The sequence below is a fragment of the Bombus impatiens genome, unplaced genomic scaffold (genome assembly GCF_000188095.3).
Source record: "Bombus impatiens unplaced genomic scaffold, BIMP_2.2 scf_0319, whole genome shotgun sequence".
NCBI lineage: Eukaryota > Metazoa > Arthropoda > Insecta > Hymenoptera > Apidae > Bombus > Bombus impatiens.
The window spans coordinates 217,621-232,028 of NT_176738.1; the positions used below are offsets into that span (position 1 = coordinate 217,621).

At 39.7% G+C, this 14,408-nt stretch overlaps 1 protein-coding gene across 1 annotated transcript; it reads left to right on the forward strand.

The window, feature by feature from the left end:
• The first annotated feature begins 5,406 nt into the window (after positions 1-5,406).
• On the forward strand, positions 5,407-10,885 carry LOC100743858 (homeobox protein engrailed-1a-like). Its single transcript, XM_003489226.4, has 2 exons — positions 5,407-6,676; positions 9,567-10,885. Exons 1-2 carry the CDS (start codon positions 5,974-5,976, stop codon positions 9,920-9,922), a joined length of 1,059 nt encoding a protein of 352 aa, XP_003489274.1. The 5' UTR covers positions 5,407-5,973; the 3' UTR covers positions 9,923-10,885.
• The last annotated feature ends 3,523 nt before the right edge of the window (positions 10,886-14,408 follow it).

Consider the following 14,408-nt stretch of genomic DNA (forward strand, 5'->3'; position numbering starts at 1 on the left):
TTCCATCGAGACAACGATCTACAGTGAGATCCGTTATAACGAGAAGTGATAAAGTGCACGCGTACCGAGCGAAAATTCAAAGTTGATTTTCTCGAAAACAAAGCCTCAAACGAAAAATGTTTATTCTATATCTTCGACTTCTTTTTTCGCGTAGAATCACCCCCTTTCAGCTTGTATTCCTTCCGCTTGCACCGCCAGTTACCAACCACCCTGTATATATTAGGTTGCCCGAAAAGTTTCTTTCGTTTCATGAGGTGATAATAGATGAACAACAATTTCTGTTTTATATTATTTTATTTAATTAGGTATGATCCACTTCGTTATATTTCTATTATTATGTTCGTGCATAATTCAATAAATTAACATGAAACAAAAAACATTGTACGTCTATTATTCTCTTATAAAACGGAAAAAAGCTTTCGGACAACTCGCTCATCTCTGCCTCTCTCATAGGCATATTATTGGGCTGGCAACTAAGTGATTGCGGATTTTGTCATTACTGCCTAATGACAAAATAATGAATGATTATAACGCTACTCTAATTGGCAATTCTTTATAGAGATTTTATAGATGATACATGTTCTAGGATCTACAAATCCTTTTGTAAAACATTGAGTTGACAACTAAGTGATTGAAGAAAAATCAAAATTTTTACTTAAAAATATAACTTTATTCAATTAGGTATTGTCCGTTTTTGTCGATGACCTTTTGCCATCTTTCAGGCAGTGTCATAGTTCCATGTTCATAAAACTTCTGATTTTTGCCAGCGAGAAACTGAATTAAATGTGATTTTACATCATCAGCGTCATTAACAATTTTACCATTTAAGGAGTTCTGCATGGAACGAAATAAATGGTAATCTAAAGGCGCGAGGTCAAGGCTACATGACAAAATCCGCAATCATTTAGTTGCCAACCCAATAGAATCTCTAGATGTCTATCTTTCTTTGTCACGTCCTGTTAAGATCATTTTTACAACGGTTGATCGGAACGTGGATGCACCGTAACCATAGACCTGTGTTATCATACAAACAGTTACAAACGGTAACCTAAATTGTATGAAAGACACAGGTTCCGTGAAACAAAATTCACGTATAAGGGAGAAGCTTTGAATTCTCCTTGAAGAGGGAGAGACACGATTTCCTCGTTCATCACCATCCCCGCCGATAAATCAGTACACTTTGCGGTTGCCCATCGCGTTAGAACGGTTTATAAGCAACATACCGCATGCCAGGGGTGCGGTTATCTTCGCATGTACCGGGTGTGCATTATCTCAGTATAAATACACTGGAGCGATCGCCGGACGCGTAACAGGCCGTGAAAATGAGCGACCGACGTATCTCCTGCACGAGGGTAGCAATGGTATCATCCCTCCGCAGCAGGGGAGGTGGGAGTGGTCGTCGAGTGTTTATAAACGAGATTAGGGGAATCATCGATGGTGTCTCGTGTGGCGCAGGGGTGTGTCTGGCATTAAGGGAAGGAGGGAAGTGCACTTTCGTGGATGTACGACAGGCTTGCCCGTCGGATACTTTCAATCAGCCCGATTGATCGTCTAGTTATTTCGATTCGCACCGCATTCGTCGACCGCATTTATTATCCTTATCCCCACCCCACGGTATAACGATTGTTCGTGTTACGCCGTTTGCCAGGCTGTTGGAGGGTTCCACCGATCACTGGTTGGATATGCTTCGTGTATAGGGACGAATCTTCGAACGAGTGGAATTACGATAATTTGAAGTTCTGAATCCATGTTACGTCTCTTTTAGAGTGATCGTGTATTAAGAAGATATTTCTTTGTAAGAATATGAGCGTCGATAGTCGTAGATAAATAAATGGGATATCGGTTGCCAGAAAATTCTCAATTGTCAACTGTACTCTACGTCCACAAAAAACTTATCACGATTATAATCGTTGATACTTAAAATTCAACACCTTGTAACTGGTTACAGAACGAAATGATAACCTGAGCAAGATATCTGGTAGTCCACTAATTTTTAAACATTTGTCCGAAGAAAAACTAGTGTCGAAAGTTTCATGAGATCGGACGAATAATGTTGCGCGATATCTGGTCCGGACGCGCATGGCTACGCGCAGGTTCGCTTCTGCTCTAGAAAATATCGCGAGGCTCTCGAAAAAGTGGCGATACCGGGAAAGGGAGAGAGAAAGAGGGGAAAGCGAAGAACTCGCACGCCAAGTTGCATGTGGATCGAGTGCTATGGGCGGCGCAACGCTGGACCACGCCTCTCGCTTCCCCTCTATGGACGGCGTGGTGGGGAGGCCTTTATCGCGATTGGCCGGCAACCGGTTCGTGAGGTCGTACCAACATTAATTATTCTAAATAAGTCGTCGCCCCTGCGGCGGCTGATTATAGAGTTTGCAGTGCCATAAATAGAACCCGTTTACAAATCGCGTTCGGGGAATAATGATCGTCGCTGCAAGATCCCGCGTCCCGTTCTTTCTTTTGCAAGCCAAACGAAAAACCCAATCAATCCCTGACGTACGAGACGTCGCGATTGGTCTCGCCCTAGGCGTTTTCTCTTTTCGACCAGCCAGTCCTTCCGAGTGACGCGTCTGCTCACGTATGTATTCCTAACGAACGAATTAACCACGCTTGCCCCCTCGGATGAATCCGCTTCTTGCTGGAATACATTTGGACGGCAATCAGCCCGCAGACAGATGACAGCGTCAAACTTTCAGGTAGATAAACCCTTGCCTCTTCTTTTTTCCCGCTGCTCCAGCTGGAATTTTGGCTACGCAATGAATTAACAAAATGCTATTCCTTAGAAAACCTTTGTAATTGCGATATGTATCATTATTTTTTGTCTGGTACTTTCTAATTCTTATATATCGACTTCATGTAAAACATAGAATCGACTGAAAATACAACTTTTTTTGTTAACAAAAAGTACCGTTTTCTCGTGGCCGAATCATTAGATCGATCGTTAAATCAATTTACAGCGATCGATCTCTCCTTGACAAATAACAGTGTACCGGGTTTAGAGACCAAAGGAAGACAGTGTTGGAAACTAGTTTAGAGGATCTCTCCCCTCCAAACGCTGCAATGTTCCAAGTGGAAAGTGGCGCAGAGCGGTGCTCCATTCTCAGACGAGGCCGCTATTGATGGATAGACACGTTATGGTTATTTATAGCGGCTATCTCTATTATTGTTCTTACACGAATCTAACTAGCAACTAACGATCCTTTTGTGGTTCACGTGGCAGCTGGTATCCCTAGGTGTGGTCATTAATAAAACCATGCTCTTTAACAACCATACAGCCACAGCATAGAATTTCTTCGCCAACTTCAGACTGGCGAAACAAAGGAATTGCCTTCTGTTCCCTCGGCTAACCCGACCGTGGCGTGGTTAGAAATATAATTTTGCAAGCCACGGGTGAAAACGTGTTATGCTCGTAAACACGTTCACGGAGAACAGGTGTTGCGTAACGTAGAAAATTTTATGGACATGTAAAGAGCCGACTTTTCGCGATTACAGTATTTCTTCGTTCAGTTACAATCGAGAACCGCCGATTATCATCATTATCTTCGCTAGCATTACCTATTATGTGACCTGCTATCTTGTAAAATGTTCCATTCCACGTTTTTTCCAATAGCCACGTTTATTCCGTCGAATTAACGTTTCCATTTTACGCAATAATTACAATGTCCGTGATTATCAGCGGTACAAAAGTTTATTTCTAAATTAGTTGCGAGATTATTTATTAACATCCGGTTAAATTTCCGAATTTTCGTTAATTACGATTCGATAATGTATCGGTTCGCACGTGACGTGGGGGAATCACGTTTTCTTACGGGCTTTAATTGGCACGATTTTAACGACGGCTCCTTAGAAGTCTCGCGTGCTCCTAATGTATAGGTTGGCTCGTTTCATGTCGTGGGCAAATAACGTTTCCACCAGAACAGCAGAATCTCATGCGATTAGACGTTAAAAGGGTTAATGACTGTAATTTTCTCTTTACTGGTTAATGGTCGAGTGTGTCGTCGCTATTTCTAATGAAGTTAATTACGCCAGCAGAGTGTCCGCGACAGATACCGCAATCATAACGATTTAGATCTCACTTAAACGATAAACGTTTGTTTACCGATGTTAAAAATTACAGTGGAGAAACAATGTTTTTCGCGATGGGTTTACGAATAGGTACGACCGCAATCGAGTAACTTGAGAATTTTTTCATTTTATCACACTTGACAGAAACGATAAGGGGCGAATGGGCACAAATTCCTAGAAGTAAGTCGTAATGTACGCGGATTGGTCGATGAACCATGTTGTGCCCGCCCTTAAACAAACAATCAATCGGCGCGCGTAAACCGAAGCGAAAGAGAGACAAGAAAAAGATGAGCACGAGAGAGAAACTGTGGATCAGCATCTGCATCACGGGTAATACATTTGTTCGTTAACCGTCACGGGGATCCAACGAAAAAGAAGAAGAGCAATGGCGAGAAGTGGTTGGTTCGATGTGGATGCTCTTGTAAATTTTTGTATAAAGCGATTTCGACGTCGAACGATAAAATTCACGTCAGTGAGAAAACGCCTGTCGACTCAAAGAAATGAATTAGCTGCCTCCGGATAGAAAACTGGGGTGGGGAGGAACAAAAGTATGGAGTAGTGGGCATCGAAAAACAGGAGAGGAGGATCGGAGGGCGTGGCTAGCCGGGGAGGGGCAAGATTGTGGGCAAGATCTTGCCTGAGGATGAAGGGTGGGGGAACGAAACGGGGCGGGGAGAAGCTGGCGCTCTTACTGGTATTCGCAGTGGCGCGGATATCTTTGTTTTTTGGAGAAGCATTGCCAAATTACTTGGAAACATTACGAATATTGTACACCGTTCGCGAATTGCAATTAACACGTGTATGCTAACGTGTACACGAACTGTAATTACAGTTCTTCGTTCCTCGTATTTAAAAAACGTATTGAAAAGAAGGTAAAGCCTGGTAAATACTATCTTAAGTAACGATGCTTTTACTTTGTATAATTCCTTCCGAAAATGGACGAGTATTTCATCGACGTAGAAGGAAAGTCGTGCCTCGGAAGAACTTGACAACATATTTTTCCCAAAGTAGCTATACGTAGAAGAGAAGGAAAAAAAACGGTTATAAGTAAGACAAAAATCTGGTCGCCGTTGAAACGAGACTGGAACGATGCAGTGGCATCGATCGTAGTGAACTCCAGCTCCCCACTCTTCGTGCCACTGCCGGTGGAGGGGGGCGAGCAAACGGAGGGGAGTAGGGTAGACCTTACGCCAGTGGGCGGAGCTTGTGACTGAAGAGTTAATAGAGATACAATCGAGGGTGTCTAGTGCACTGCACTCCAGACTGGGGCGTAGGAGGAGTGAAGGGGCGAGGGGGTCGGAGGGGAAAGCGGTAAGTAGGGACCACAGGTCCCCTAGTTTAGACATCACTGAGCGACGGATGGACAGCCAGTCAGACCCGTCACAGCACTCGCTCGAGTCCTCGGAAACCTCGAGAAAAGCCAATACTAAGGAGACTTGCAGCTCTTGGAGCTGATCCAGAGTCGAACCTTTCATCTCGCTTCGGACAACAGCAACGTTCGACGCGACAATGTTCGCGGCTAGATGAGCCTGTCACGTGAGCGCGCAATACCACGCAACATCCGCCGACGAATATTACGCAATACGCGGGAACAGAAGTTTTAAGACGTTGTAAGTGGCACGAACGGCTGAATGTGATCAATGAATGATCAGTGAAGAAAGTACAGTGACGCGTGCGGTGATCCCAAGGGAAACTTTAACGAGCGAGATATGAAACAGTGAGTCAGTGTCTTGAACCAGTGAACTCTGAGCTCTGACAGACTAGATACGCGACAAGTGTGGCTCTGTGCACTTTCACAAATATGACGGCAGAGGGTTAACGTTACGGTTGAAATTTCACCGTTCAACTGTCACGGCTGACATTTACATTTGAATCGTATACGTGACAGACGATTCGGAAGATCGAAAGATGAGCGTAGCTCTCGTGACAATGGATTCCGCGTACGGTCTTCGACTGGGAATTGGCAGCCATCATCATCATCATCATCATCATCATCATCATCACCATCATCGAGTGCGTTCACCCGAAAGTCACGTGGTTTCTCGCCAGGATCAGCAAGCAGATCACAAAGACGACATCGAGGCACCGTTGAGATTCAGCGTGGTAAACATACTGAGACCAGATTTTGGACGAGAGGCGATTCTCAACACGAAAGCACCGAAACAAACCACTTTGGCGCCCGGTCACTCGACGACGATTCCTGTTCCGATACCTCGTCACAGTCCTCTTTCTTTGCCACGTGATCTGACTCTATCGTCCAATCGATTGTCGCCCACGAGGCCTCAGCCTGGCAATTTTTCCGTGCACAGAGAAAGGGATCTGTTTTCTTCTCACTGTGGGCTGACGTCACCCCTTCAGAGGAACACTGGTCTCAGCAGAAGCGGAAGTCTCGAAAGCCTAGCGAGTAGCAGAAGTTCCGTCACCGGAAGTTCCGTAACTGGAGCACCTTCCCTGGGTTCCACGTCCTCTACCATCGGCAGCGACTCCTTAAGCGGAGACAGCAGTGCCGGAAATGCGAACAGCACCACCACCAACCAAACTGGACTCAATGGACAGAGTCCTTGGCCTGCGTGGGTTTATTGTACCAGATACTCGGACAGACCTTCATCCGGTAGGATTGTCAGTTATTTCGAATCTGAATTTTTTGAAGACAAACTTTCATATTCACAGAAATACATAAGCATTGTAAAGATATTTTTCATAATAATTTCATCGAAATATCAAATGTAACAACGTTCATTTCACACGGATGGCTTACCAAAACGAAATTTATACTTCGAACAATTTCTAAGAATTTACAAGAATCTACGTAAATAACTTTTGTACGTTCGTTCAGTTCTTCGATTTTATCAGCAACGATAATATTTAACACTATTGCTAACAATAAGAGATTTTTACCATCGATCACATCGATTCGAGTATGAGAAAAATTAATACGTAACTTTAATATACGCGAGACGCGAAACTGAAAGATGACAGGGTGGTCCCACTGGGATTAATACGCAAGATTAATCAAGATCCCACGACCCAATCTGTATCGAGAGAGATATATCTCAGTTAATCGTGGGTATCACGGAAGCGGAGGAACGCAACTAACCAGCCATAGCTCGCCACTCTGGTACCACTATTTCTCTGTGTATCGGCTTAATCAATTTACGTTCGGTGACCGTTACATCTGCAAACCAGTTTCTATGTAAATGAACGCGGGTTTCCCGGCACGTCGTGGAAAACGCTACATAAAGTTCCCCTAATTACAGTTTCCTCCGGTGTAACGCGATCGGATTCTATAAAGAAATACTAGTTTAGACCTAGTCTTAGAAGGAACCGATCGGTACCGAACTACCAGACTGCATACTTTATGTATAATTGCAGTTTCAGCTCAGGGTGAACGTACAGCTTTGAATACACCACCTGTGTCAGTTCACAGAACTCTTGGTTCTTCTGAACCTATAACCGCGATCTACCATCTGCGACCATCGTGTCCCAGATATGCGACTTCTATCTAGTCAACAGGGTGGTCCGCGACCCTACCACCCGATAATCGCGGTTACTAATTACCGTAAATCGTGATCGATGTTCCGTTTCTTGATACCGGCTGGTTCTGCGGTTAATTAAATGGTGTTCGACGCTGAAGAGTGATCGATGGCCGATGGTAGATTTTAATCGAGCTATTTTAGCTGGTGCTTATCGTTGCACGCATGTTACTTCGAATTGGAGTGACATTAGTTGAGATACTTTGAGGAAATCGACGGAAGCAAAATATGTTAAACTTGGAAGACGAGTTGGCTCGAGAATTTTTTTATTTCTTCCTGTTTGATAGTTTCAATGGAATGAAACTAAAAAATATTAACACGGAAACACGTGTTCACTTGTTAACATTCGTGCGTTTTTCGGTTAAACGGTTAGTTTATTTGGGAATTTTATCGGAACGGTGTTAATACGCAACAACTTAACAAAACTTTTCAGTAGAATAATTTCTAGTAGATGTTAACATGGTAAGACGAATTAACACGTCGCTCGGATTCTTAGTTTTTTGAATATGTCTAATAATCTTTTTATTTAGAAATTCTACAATTCCAATTTAATGTAGAAAAATGAATTAACTCGTAGTTTAAATTTTCAATTTCCTGAATATAGGTAACAATTTGCCTTTATTTACGAATTTTAGATATATTTTTTAGGCGTTATTTCGTTTGGCTACTGTTAAGAATAAATTGTATTTAATACTAGAACCACCAAGAATAATATAATGAATTTTATTTTGTCTTTTATGTGTTCAAACTCAAAATAATTTTATATTAAGGCTACTTATACCAATACCAGTCAAAATGACTGGTACTTGTTAAAGTGTAAATGAATCCTACAATCTGTTTATCGAACCTCAATTAGCTAGTTTCCTCGTTTTGTACGACTTGCCACACGTTTTTAAAATTTTTATCGCGTATCATTCGATATGATGATCGATCGCTAGATGCTAACACTAGAAATACCACAGCAGTCAAAATAACTAATTCTACAATTTTATAAATGTGTCAAGCCTCGTTTAGGGATTATGGTCCCAGGTGGATTAATAATATCAAAAATTTACTACATAACGTGAACTTCCTTCTGTAAGAAAGTCATAAATCTGTAAATATAAAAATATTCTATTATTGCGTATTTTTTAAAGACTAGTCATTTTCACTATTTTTGGTAGAAATAGCTCCCTGTTAACTATCGGTAGTTCTAGTGTCAAGAGCGTAAGGTTTGACACTGATTTAACTGAAATTGATTTGTCTTTATCAACTTTCAACTTTGTGATTGTAGAAATCTTTGATCAACGAATGAGTTGGAAAAGGTTAGTTAACATGTCAGTGCTAAAATTTTGAAGGCAATTCATTAGAAACCTTGCTGGATAACTTCGAAAACACGTATTTCTATTCCTTTAAAGAAATCTGAATTCTTAAACGATTTGTTTTACTAGAAATCTTAGTTTACTCTCCTGTTAATGTAGTATTTATTGATAAGTTGCCCTATGAATATTCAGTAGCTGTCAGCAGTGTTTCCAATAATTCTTCTAAACGTTACAAAAACACGATAGCAGGTTAGATCGCTAGATTAATTTACACGTGACATGAAATTATAATCTCCGATCTAAAGGTCCAAAAAGAATTTATTCTTTCTCGCTTCATTACTCTCTACGTATCTGTCCAACGGAGGATTAGTCAACATTCTCTACCGAATCACCGATTTCTTCGACGTGCAAGCTTCTGATAATCAACGTGAATGCGTCGCTTATTGAAGCAGGATTTACGGATAGCGATCGCACCGTGTAACTCGAGCGAGTTTGGCGTTAGAAATTCCATCATATGCTAATTCCAGTGAGTTTATTTACAGTAGAATGAAGATTCGAAGCAAAACGTCAATGTTCGTATGCTTTACTTACAGCTCAATGAAAATTCAAAACAATCACGCTATCGAATGAAATTAAAATTAACGAGCAATTAACCGTTTCGTTTCAGGACCACGAACGAGGAGAGTGAAACGATCGCAAAACAACGGAAAGAGCGGGTCGCCGGAAGAGAAAAGACCACGGACCGCATTCAGCGCGGAGCAACTGGCTAGGCTGAAGAGGGAATTCACGGAAAATCGATACCTAACCGAGAGAAGGCGGCAGCAGCTCTCTCGAGATCTGGGCTTAAACGAGGCGCAGATCAAGATCTGGTTCCAGAACAAAAGGGCAAAAATCAAGAAGGCCAGCGGCCAGAAAAATCCGCTAGCTCTTCAATTGATGGCCCAAGGTCTGTACAATCATTCGACGGTGCCCGTTGACGAGGACGGCGAGGAAATCGTGACTGGAAGCAATCATTCGCACTAATGACGAGTAACGTGTCGTCAAAAAGGTTGTTGTTGCACTCGTAAGAAATTTTACTCGTACGATAACCGAACAATCCGCTCGCCGCTTTACACCAACGTTCTAACCCGACGGAAGTAGTTAAAAATGTCTGGAAAGGACGATTCGAAAACGATTGCGTGTTCTAAAGTCGCCGAATTTCTTACGGAAGAGTTTAACTGAAATGGAGGTAGGAAACACGTGTTTAAAGATATTTTAAACGGTCCACGACAATATTTATCGTCGGTCAGAGCGATAGGATCCTGATCTACTTCTATATAGCTACATTAAGCGATTACCAAATAATTTTCTACTCTAGTTTAGACGTAGCTGCAGTTATGAATCTTGAAACGGTGAAATCTTGAGCGATTTATATACCAGAAATACAGACAGAAAGGGAGAAAGAGTGAGAGAGAGAGAGAGAGAGAGAGAGAGAGAGAGAGAGAAGTGGAGCAAGATCGACGTTCGTTTTTCGTATGATCGTATGGCCGCAGACTGAACCTTTATATTTATCGACTATATGTACGTATATCGGCATAGATACGATTCTAGTACACTGACTTCGGTACGATCCTTATCGATTAGATGCTTAAATTATTTATTTGCCTTGTACATAATTGTAAATACAAGTGATCGTAATGTGTATATGTATGATACGAGATAATCTTTAATTGCCGCGCGAAGATTATATTATTGTGTATGTGCGGAGCTGCACACGGTCGCGTGAATACAGAAACGATCTCACACTGTATATTCCTAATTATCGTACCAGTCTACATAGGATCTATATAGATCTTTCTCTAAATATACTTATATCTCATGTTCGTGTAGACATACTTGGAAAGTATGCGTATATGGTAGATATATACCGGTGTCTCACAATATGTGGTCGATATAATCTATGTAACCCGCTTACATGTTGCCACCGATTAAATCGAATTAAATAGATATATGTGTATATATATGTATATATGCGAGCTGTTTCTACATTATTCTCCTGTCCTTGGATATCTTGCACGATTTCAGATTCACTTTACAACTTCTGAAATCTGAGATATTATTTTCCATCGTAATCTGTTTTTAATAATGACGAAAAATTTCTCTTCCAATATTCGGAACAATTAATTAAATAAATATTCACCTCTACTAATGGAACGTGAATTTAAATATAGTTTGCCACTCTACGTAGTGGATAATTATTAAAAAGAAAAAAAGAAAAAGGAAAAACAGGATCGTTTATGGTCGAACGATTTCAAAATGAAAGCGGACCAGAGCAATTAGTAAAATTTACGTGGCCGAAAAGTATGCGGATCGTGGAAGAGACGCCGTCTGTGTATATGGTCGCCATGGACGCGCCTCGTTCTCAGTGCAACGGTGCGGCGCGGCGTGACGCGATAATTGATCCTAAATTAACGAGCCACCCGGTATTCCGAGCGCAACCGACAAATGGAACGTGGCGAGGATGACAGTGCGCGACTAGCTCAAACGCATTCGCGCACATGTCGCTGCCGATCGACATGGGATAAGCGATATGTGCACCTGTTAGTAGCTGCCATACGTGGCTGCCCGCGAACAGATTTACGAAGGTACATTTTTTCTTCCTTAAAGAATGTCTAATACATTCGCTGCTATTAAAATATCGCTATCCTTCCTTAGAAGCTATTTTTCTTCATTATAGATATCTCTACTTTAATTAATAACGTTTGTGTTTTAATTACGGTTCTGATTATTTTCTAAATGTCTTTTTTTATTTATACGTAGGATAGGATGGGGCTCAAACTACGGCTTTTCGTATAAACTTGTGTACAATTTTGTAATAACAATATAGAGATATATTTGTTTCTTGTATTAAAGTATTTGATTATTTAATACCATTATACTTTATTTTTATAAAGTTTATTGGTTAATGCTCTCACTTTTTGCAAACTTTAAATCTTTGTCGATATAGAACGGGCTTTTTGCCCTGGAAATAGGTAAAAAACTCCTTTCGTATTAACAAATATTTATTTAGTGAACTTTTTTTTGGTATACAATATTGACGGAAAATATTACGGTATGATTTCTTAAAGAAAAAAATGAAAATACAGAACAGAGGTTCGGCTTGAACAAAAAATAAAAATACGTGTAAGAGCTTTTTGGTTTAAACTAAAAACTAATAAAGCTAAAAAAAAATCCTTTTTAAACACTGGCATTATTTCTTTATACTTATCTTACATTGATATACGTCATCTTACATTGAAAACAAATAATACAATCTATTTAACAAATACTCGGTTAAAATGTTTTACTGTTCAACGAAAATATTTGTCGTGACGATGCATATCCGAAGAAACTTTATCTGGATATTCTTTATATCTTGCAATAAATCTTTTCAAGGAATTCTTACAAATTTCATATTTCCTGGGTACTCTACATAATTTTATTTTACCGTTTACGTTGTCTGCTGCTTGTTTCATTGCTTTCAAAGATTTCGTGTCACGATCCATTCGTCTTTTGTAGTGTTACATTGTAATAAAAAAAAAATAAACGTAAACAACCTTTTAGTTTTAGGTGAAGTAGCAATACACCTTCACGTGGGTTAATAAGTTCCAATACAAGAATCTCCAATATAAGGGAATACTCAAAGGAACACACAACCTTAACGTACTTGCTTCATACGCTGTTAAGCTATTATGTCACTTAAATGTAACTCAATAAAAGCGACGTACCTTTTGAAATTTTTGATCTAAATAATGATAAAGGCGTCGTATAAATCGTATAATTCGTATAACGAAGATTTTGAATTCGGGACTTTTTACCATAAATTTAGACATAAAAATATTCGAGATGATCCGGTGTGGTGTTGCGATATTTTCAATTAGAATAATTATGCTATATTGCAATATTTTTTATTGTTTTTGCAAAAGAAAATGATTTGATATTTTATAACGAAGATTTTGAATTCGGGACTTTTTACCATAAATTTCAACATAAAAGTAATCGAGATGATCCGGTGTGGTGTTACGATATTTTCAATTAGAATAATTATGCTATATTGCAATATTATGTATTGTTTTTGCAAAAGAAAATGATTTGATATTTTATAACGAAGATTTTGAATTCGGGACTTTTTACCATAAATTTCAACATAAAAATAATCGAGATGATCTGGTGTGGTGTTATGATATTTTCAATTAGAATAATTATGTTATATTGCAATATTTTTTATTGTTTTTGCAAAAGAAAATGATTTGATATTTTATAACGAAGATTTTGAATTCGGGACTTTTTACTCTAAATTTCGACATAAAAATAATCGACATGATCCGGTATGGTGTTGCGATATTTTCAATTAGAATAATTATGCTGTGTTGCAATATTTTTTATTGTTTTTGCAAAAGAAAATGATTCTTTATATTTAATATATCGGAATTGTCAGAGTGATAAAAATTCGTAATTTTTTATACAATTCCAAATTTACAGCAAATGAATGACTTTCTAAATTCATATGTTTAGTACGCGGATAAAGGCTTGTTTTTCTCGCTACTTTCATTCTAATTTCTTTACTGTAAGTCTTACTCTTCTGTCATCAGTAGCTAACAATGTTTAATATATTTGACGTTCTACAAGCCGGAAATTTATATGTCTAACAACCAATGTCGAATAAAAGGGACAAGTTGAATGTTATTAATTGTCATTAATTTGAACGCATCGGTGGCAATGAGGTTCAGCATCCACAACCACACAGTCTGCCGGTACACGGAAACGGATATGTATGCGGATGGTAGCCGAAACCGGGGATAAATTACTGAGTCGTCGTCGTTGGCTATTGTATTTGAACGTGACGATCCCTAATTGGTAATTCTATCGCGAACCCGTTGCATTGTCCGACGTAATTGCGTGCTACGCTACTTTCGTGTACTAAAGGTAGATTCGATTTTACCGATTATCTGCTATGTACTAAATGCGAGGAACATCGTCGTAATTTTATTACAAGACTCTTTCTTTCATTATACTTAATCCTCTATTCGGATTATTATCTTATCTTATCTTTCTAATTTATTTTGAACGAATTGTAATAAACTCGTGCTTCGTTAACTAATCGTCATTTCCAGTTTACAGCACAGACCATTCGGCTCATTTACCAAGCGCAAGTATACGAAATATTAACTACACATTACATTACAGAATGGTTTGTTTTTATACCACTAACGAGGTATCTGTATCCCGGACTTGGTCTTATAACGAAAAACATCAATTGTATCATGAATCCCTTTATGGAGCAAAGTATCCGAATGAAATTAAAAGAACAAGACAAAATACACATCCACGCAATTCCAGCTTTCAGAATGGTCATTTCAACAATTTACGATGCCACGCGAAATGAATTAATTTTAATATTCCCGATATATCTAACGAGACGGGAGTGAGGCCGCGGAGGTCGCGTATTTCAGGCCTGACGAACGGCGTCCATACAAGTCGCCATTATTAA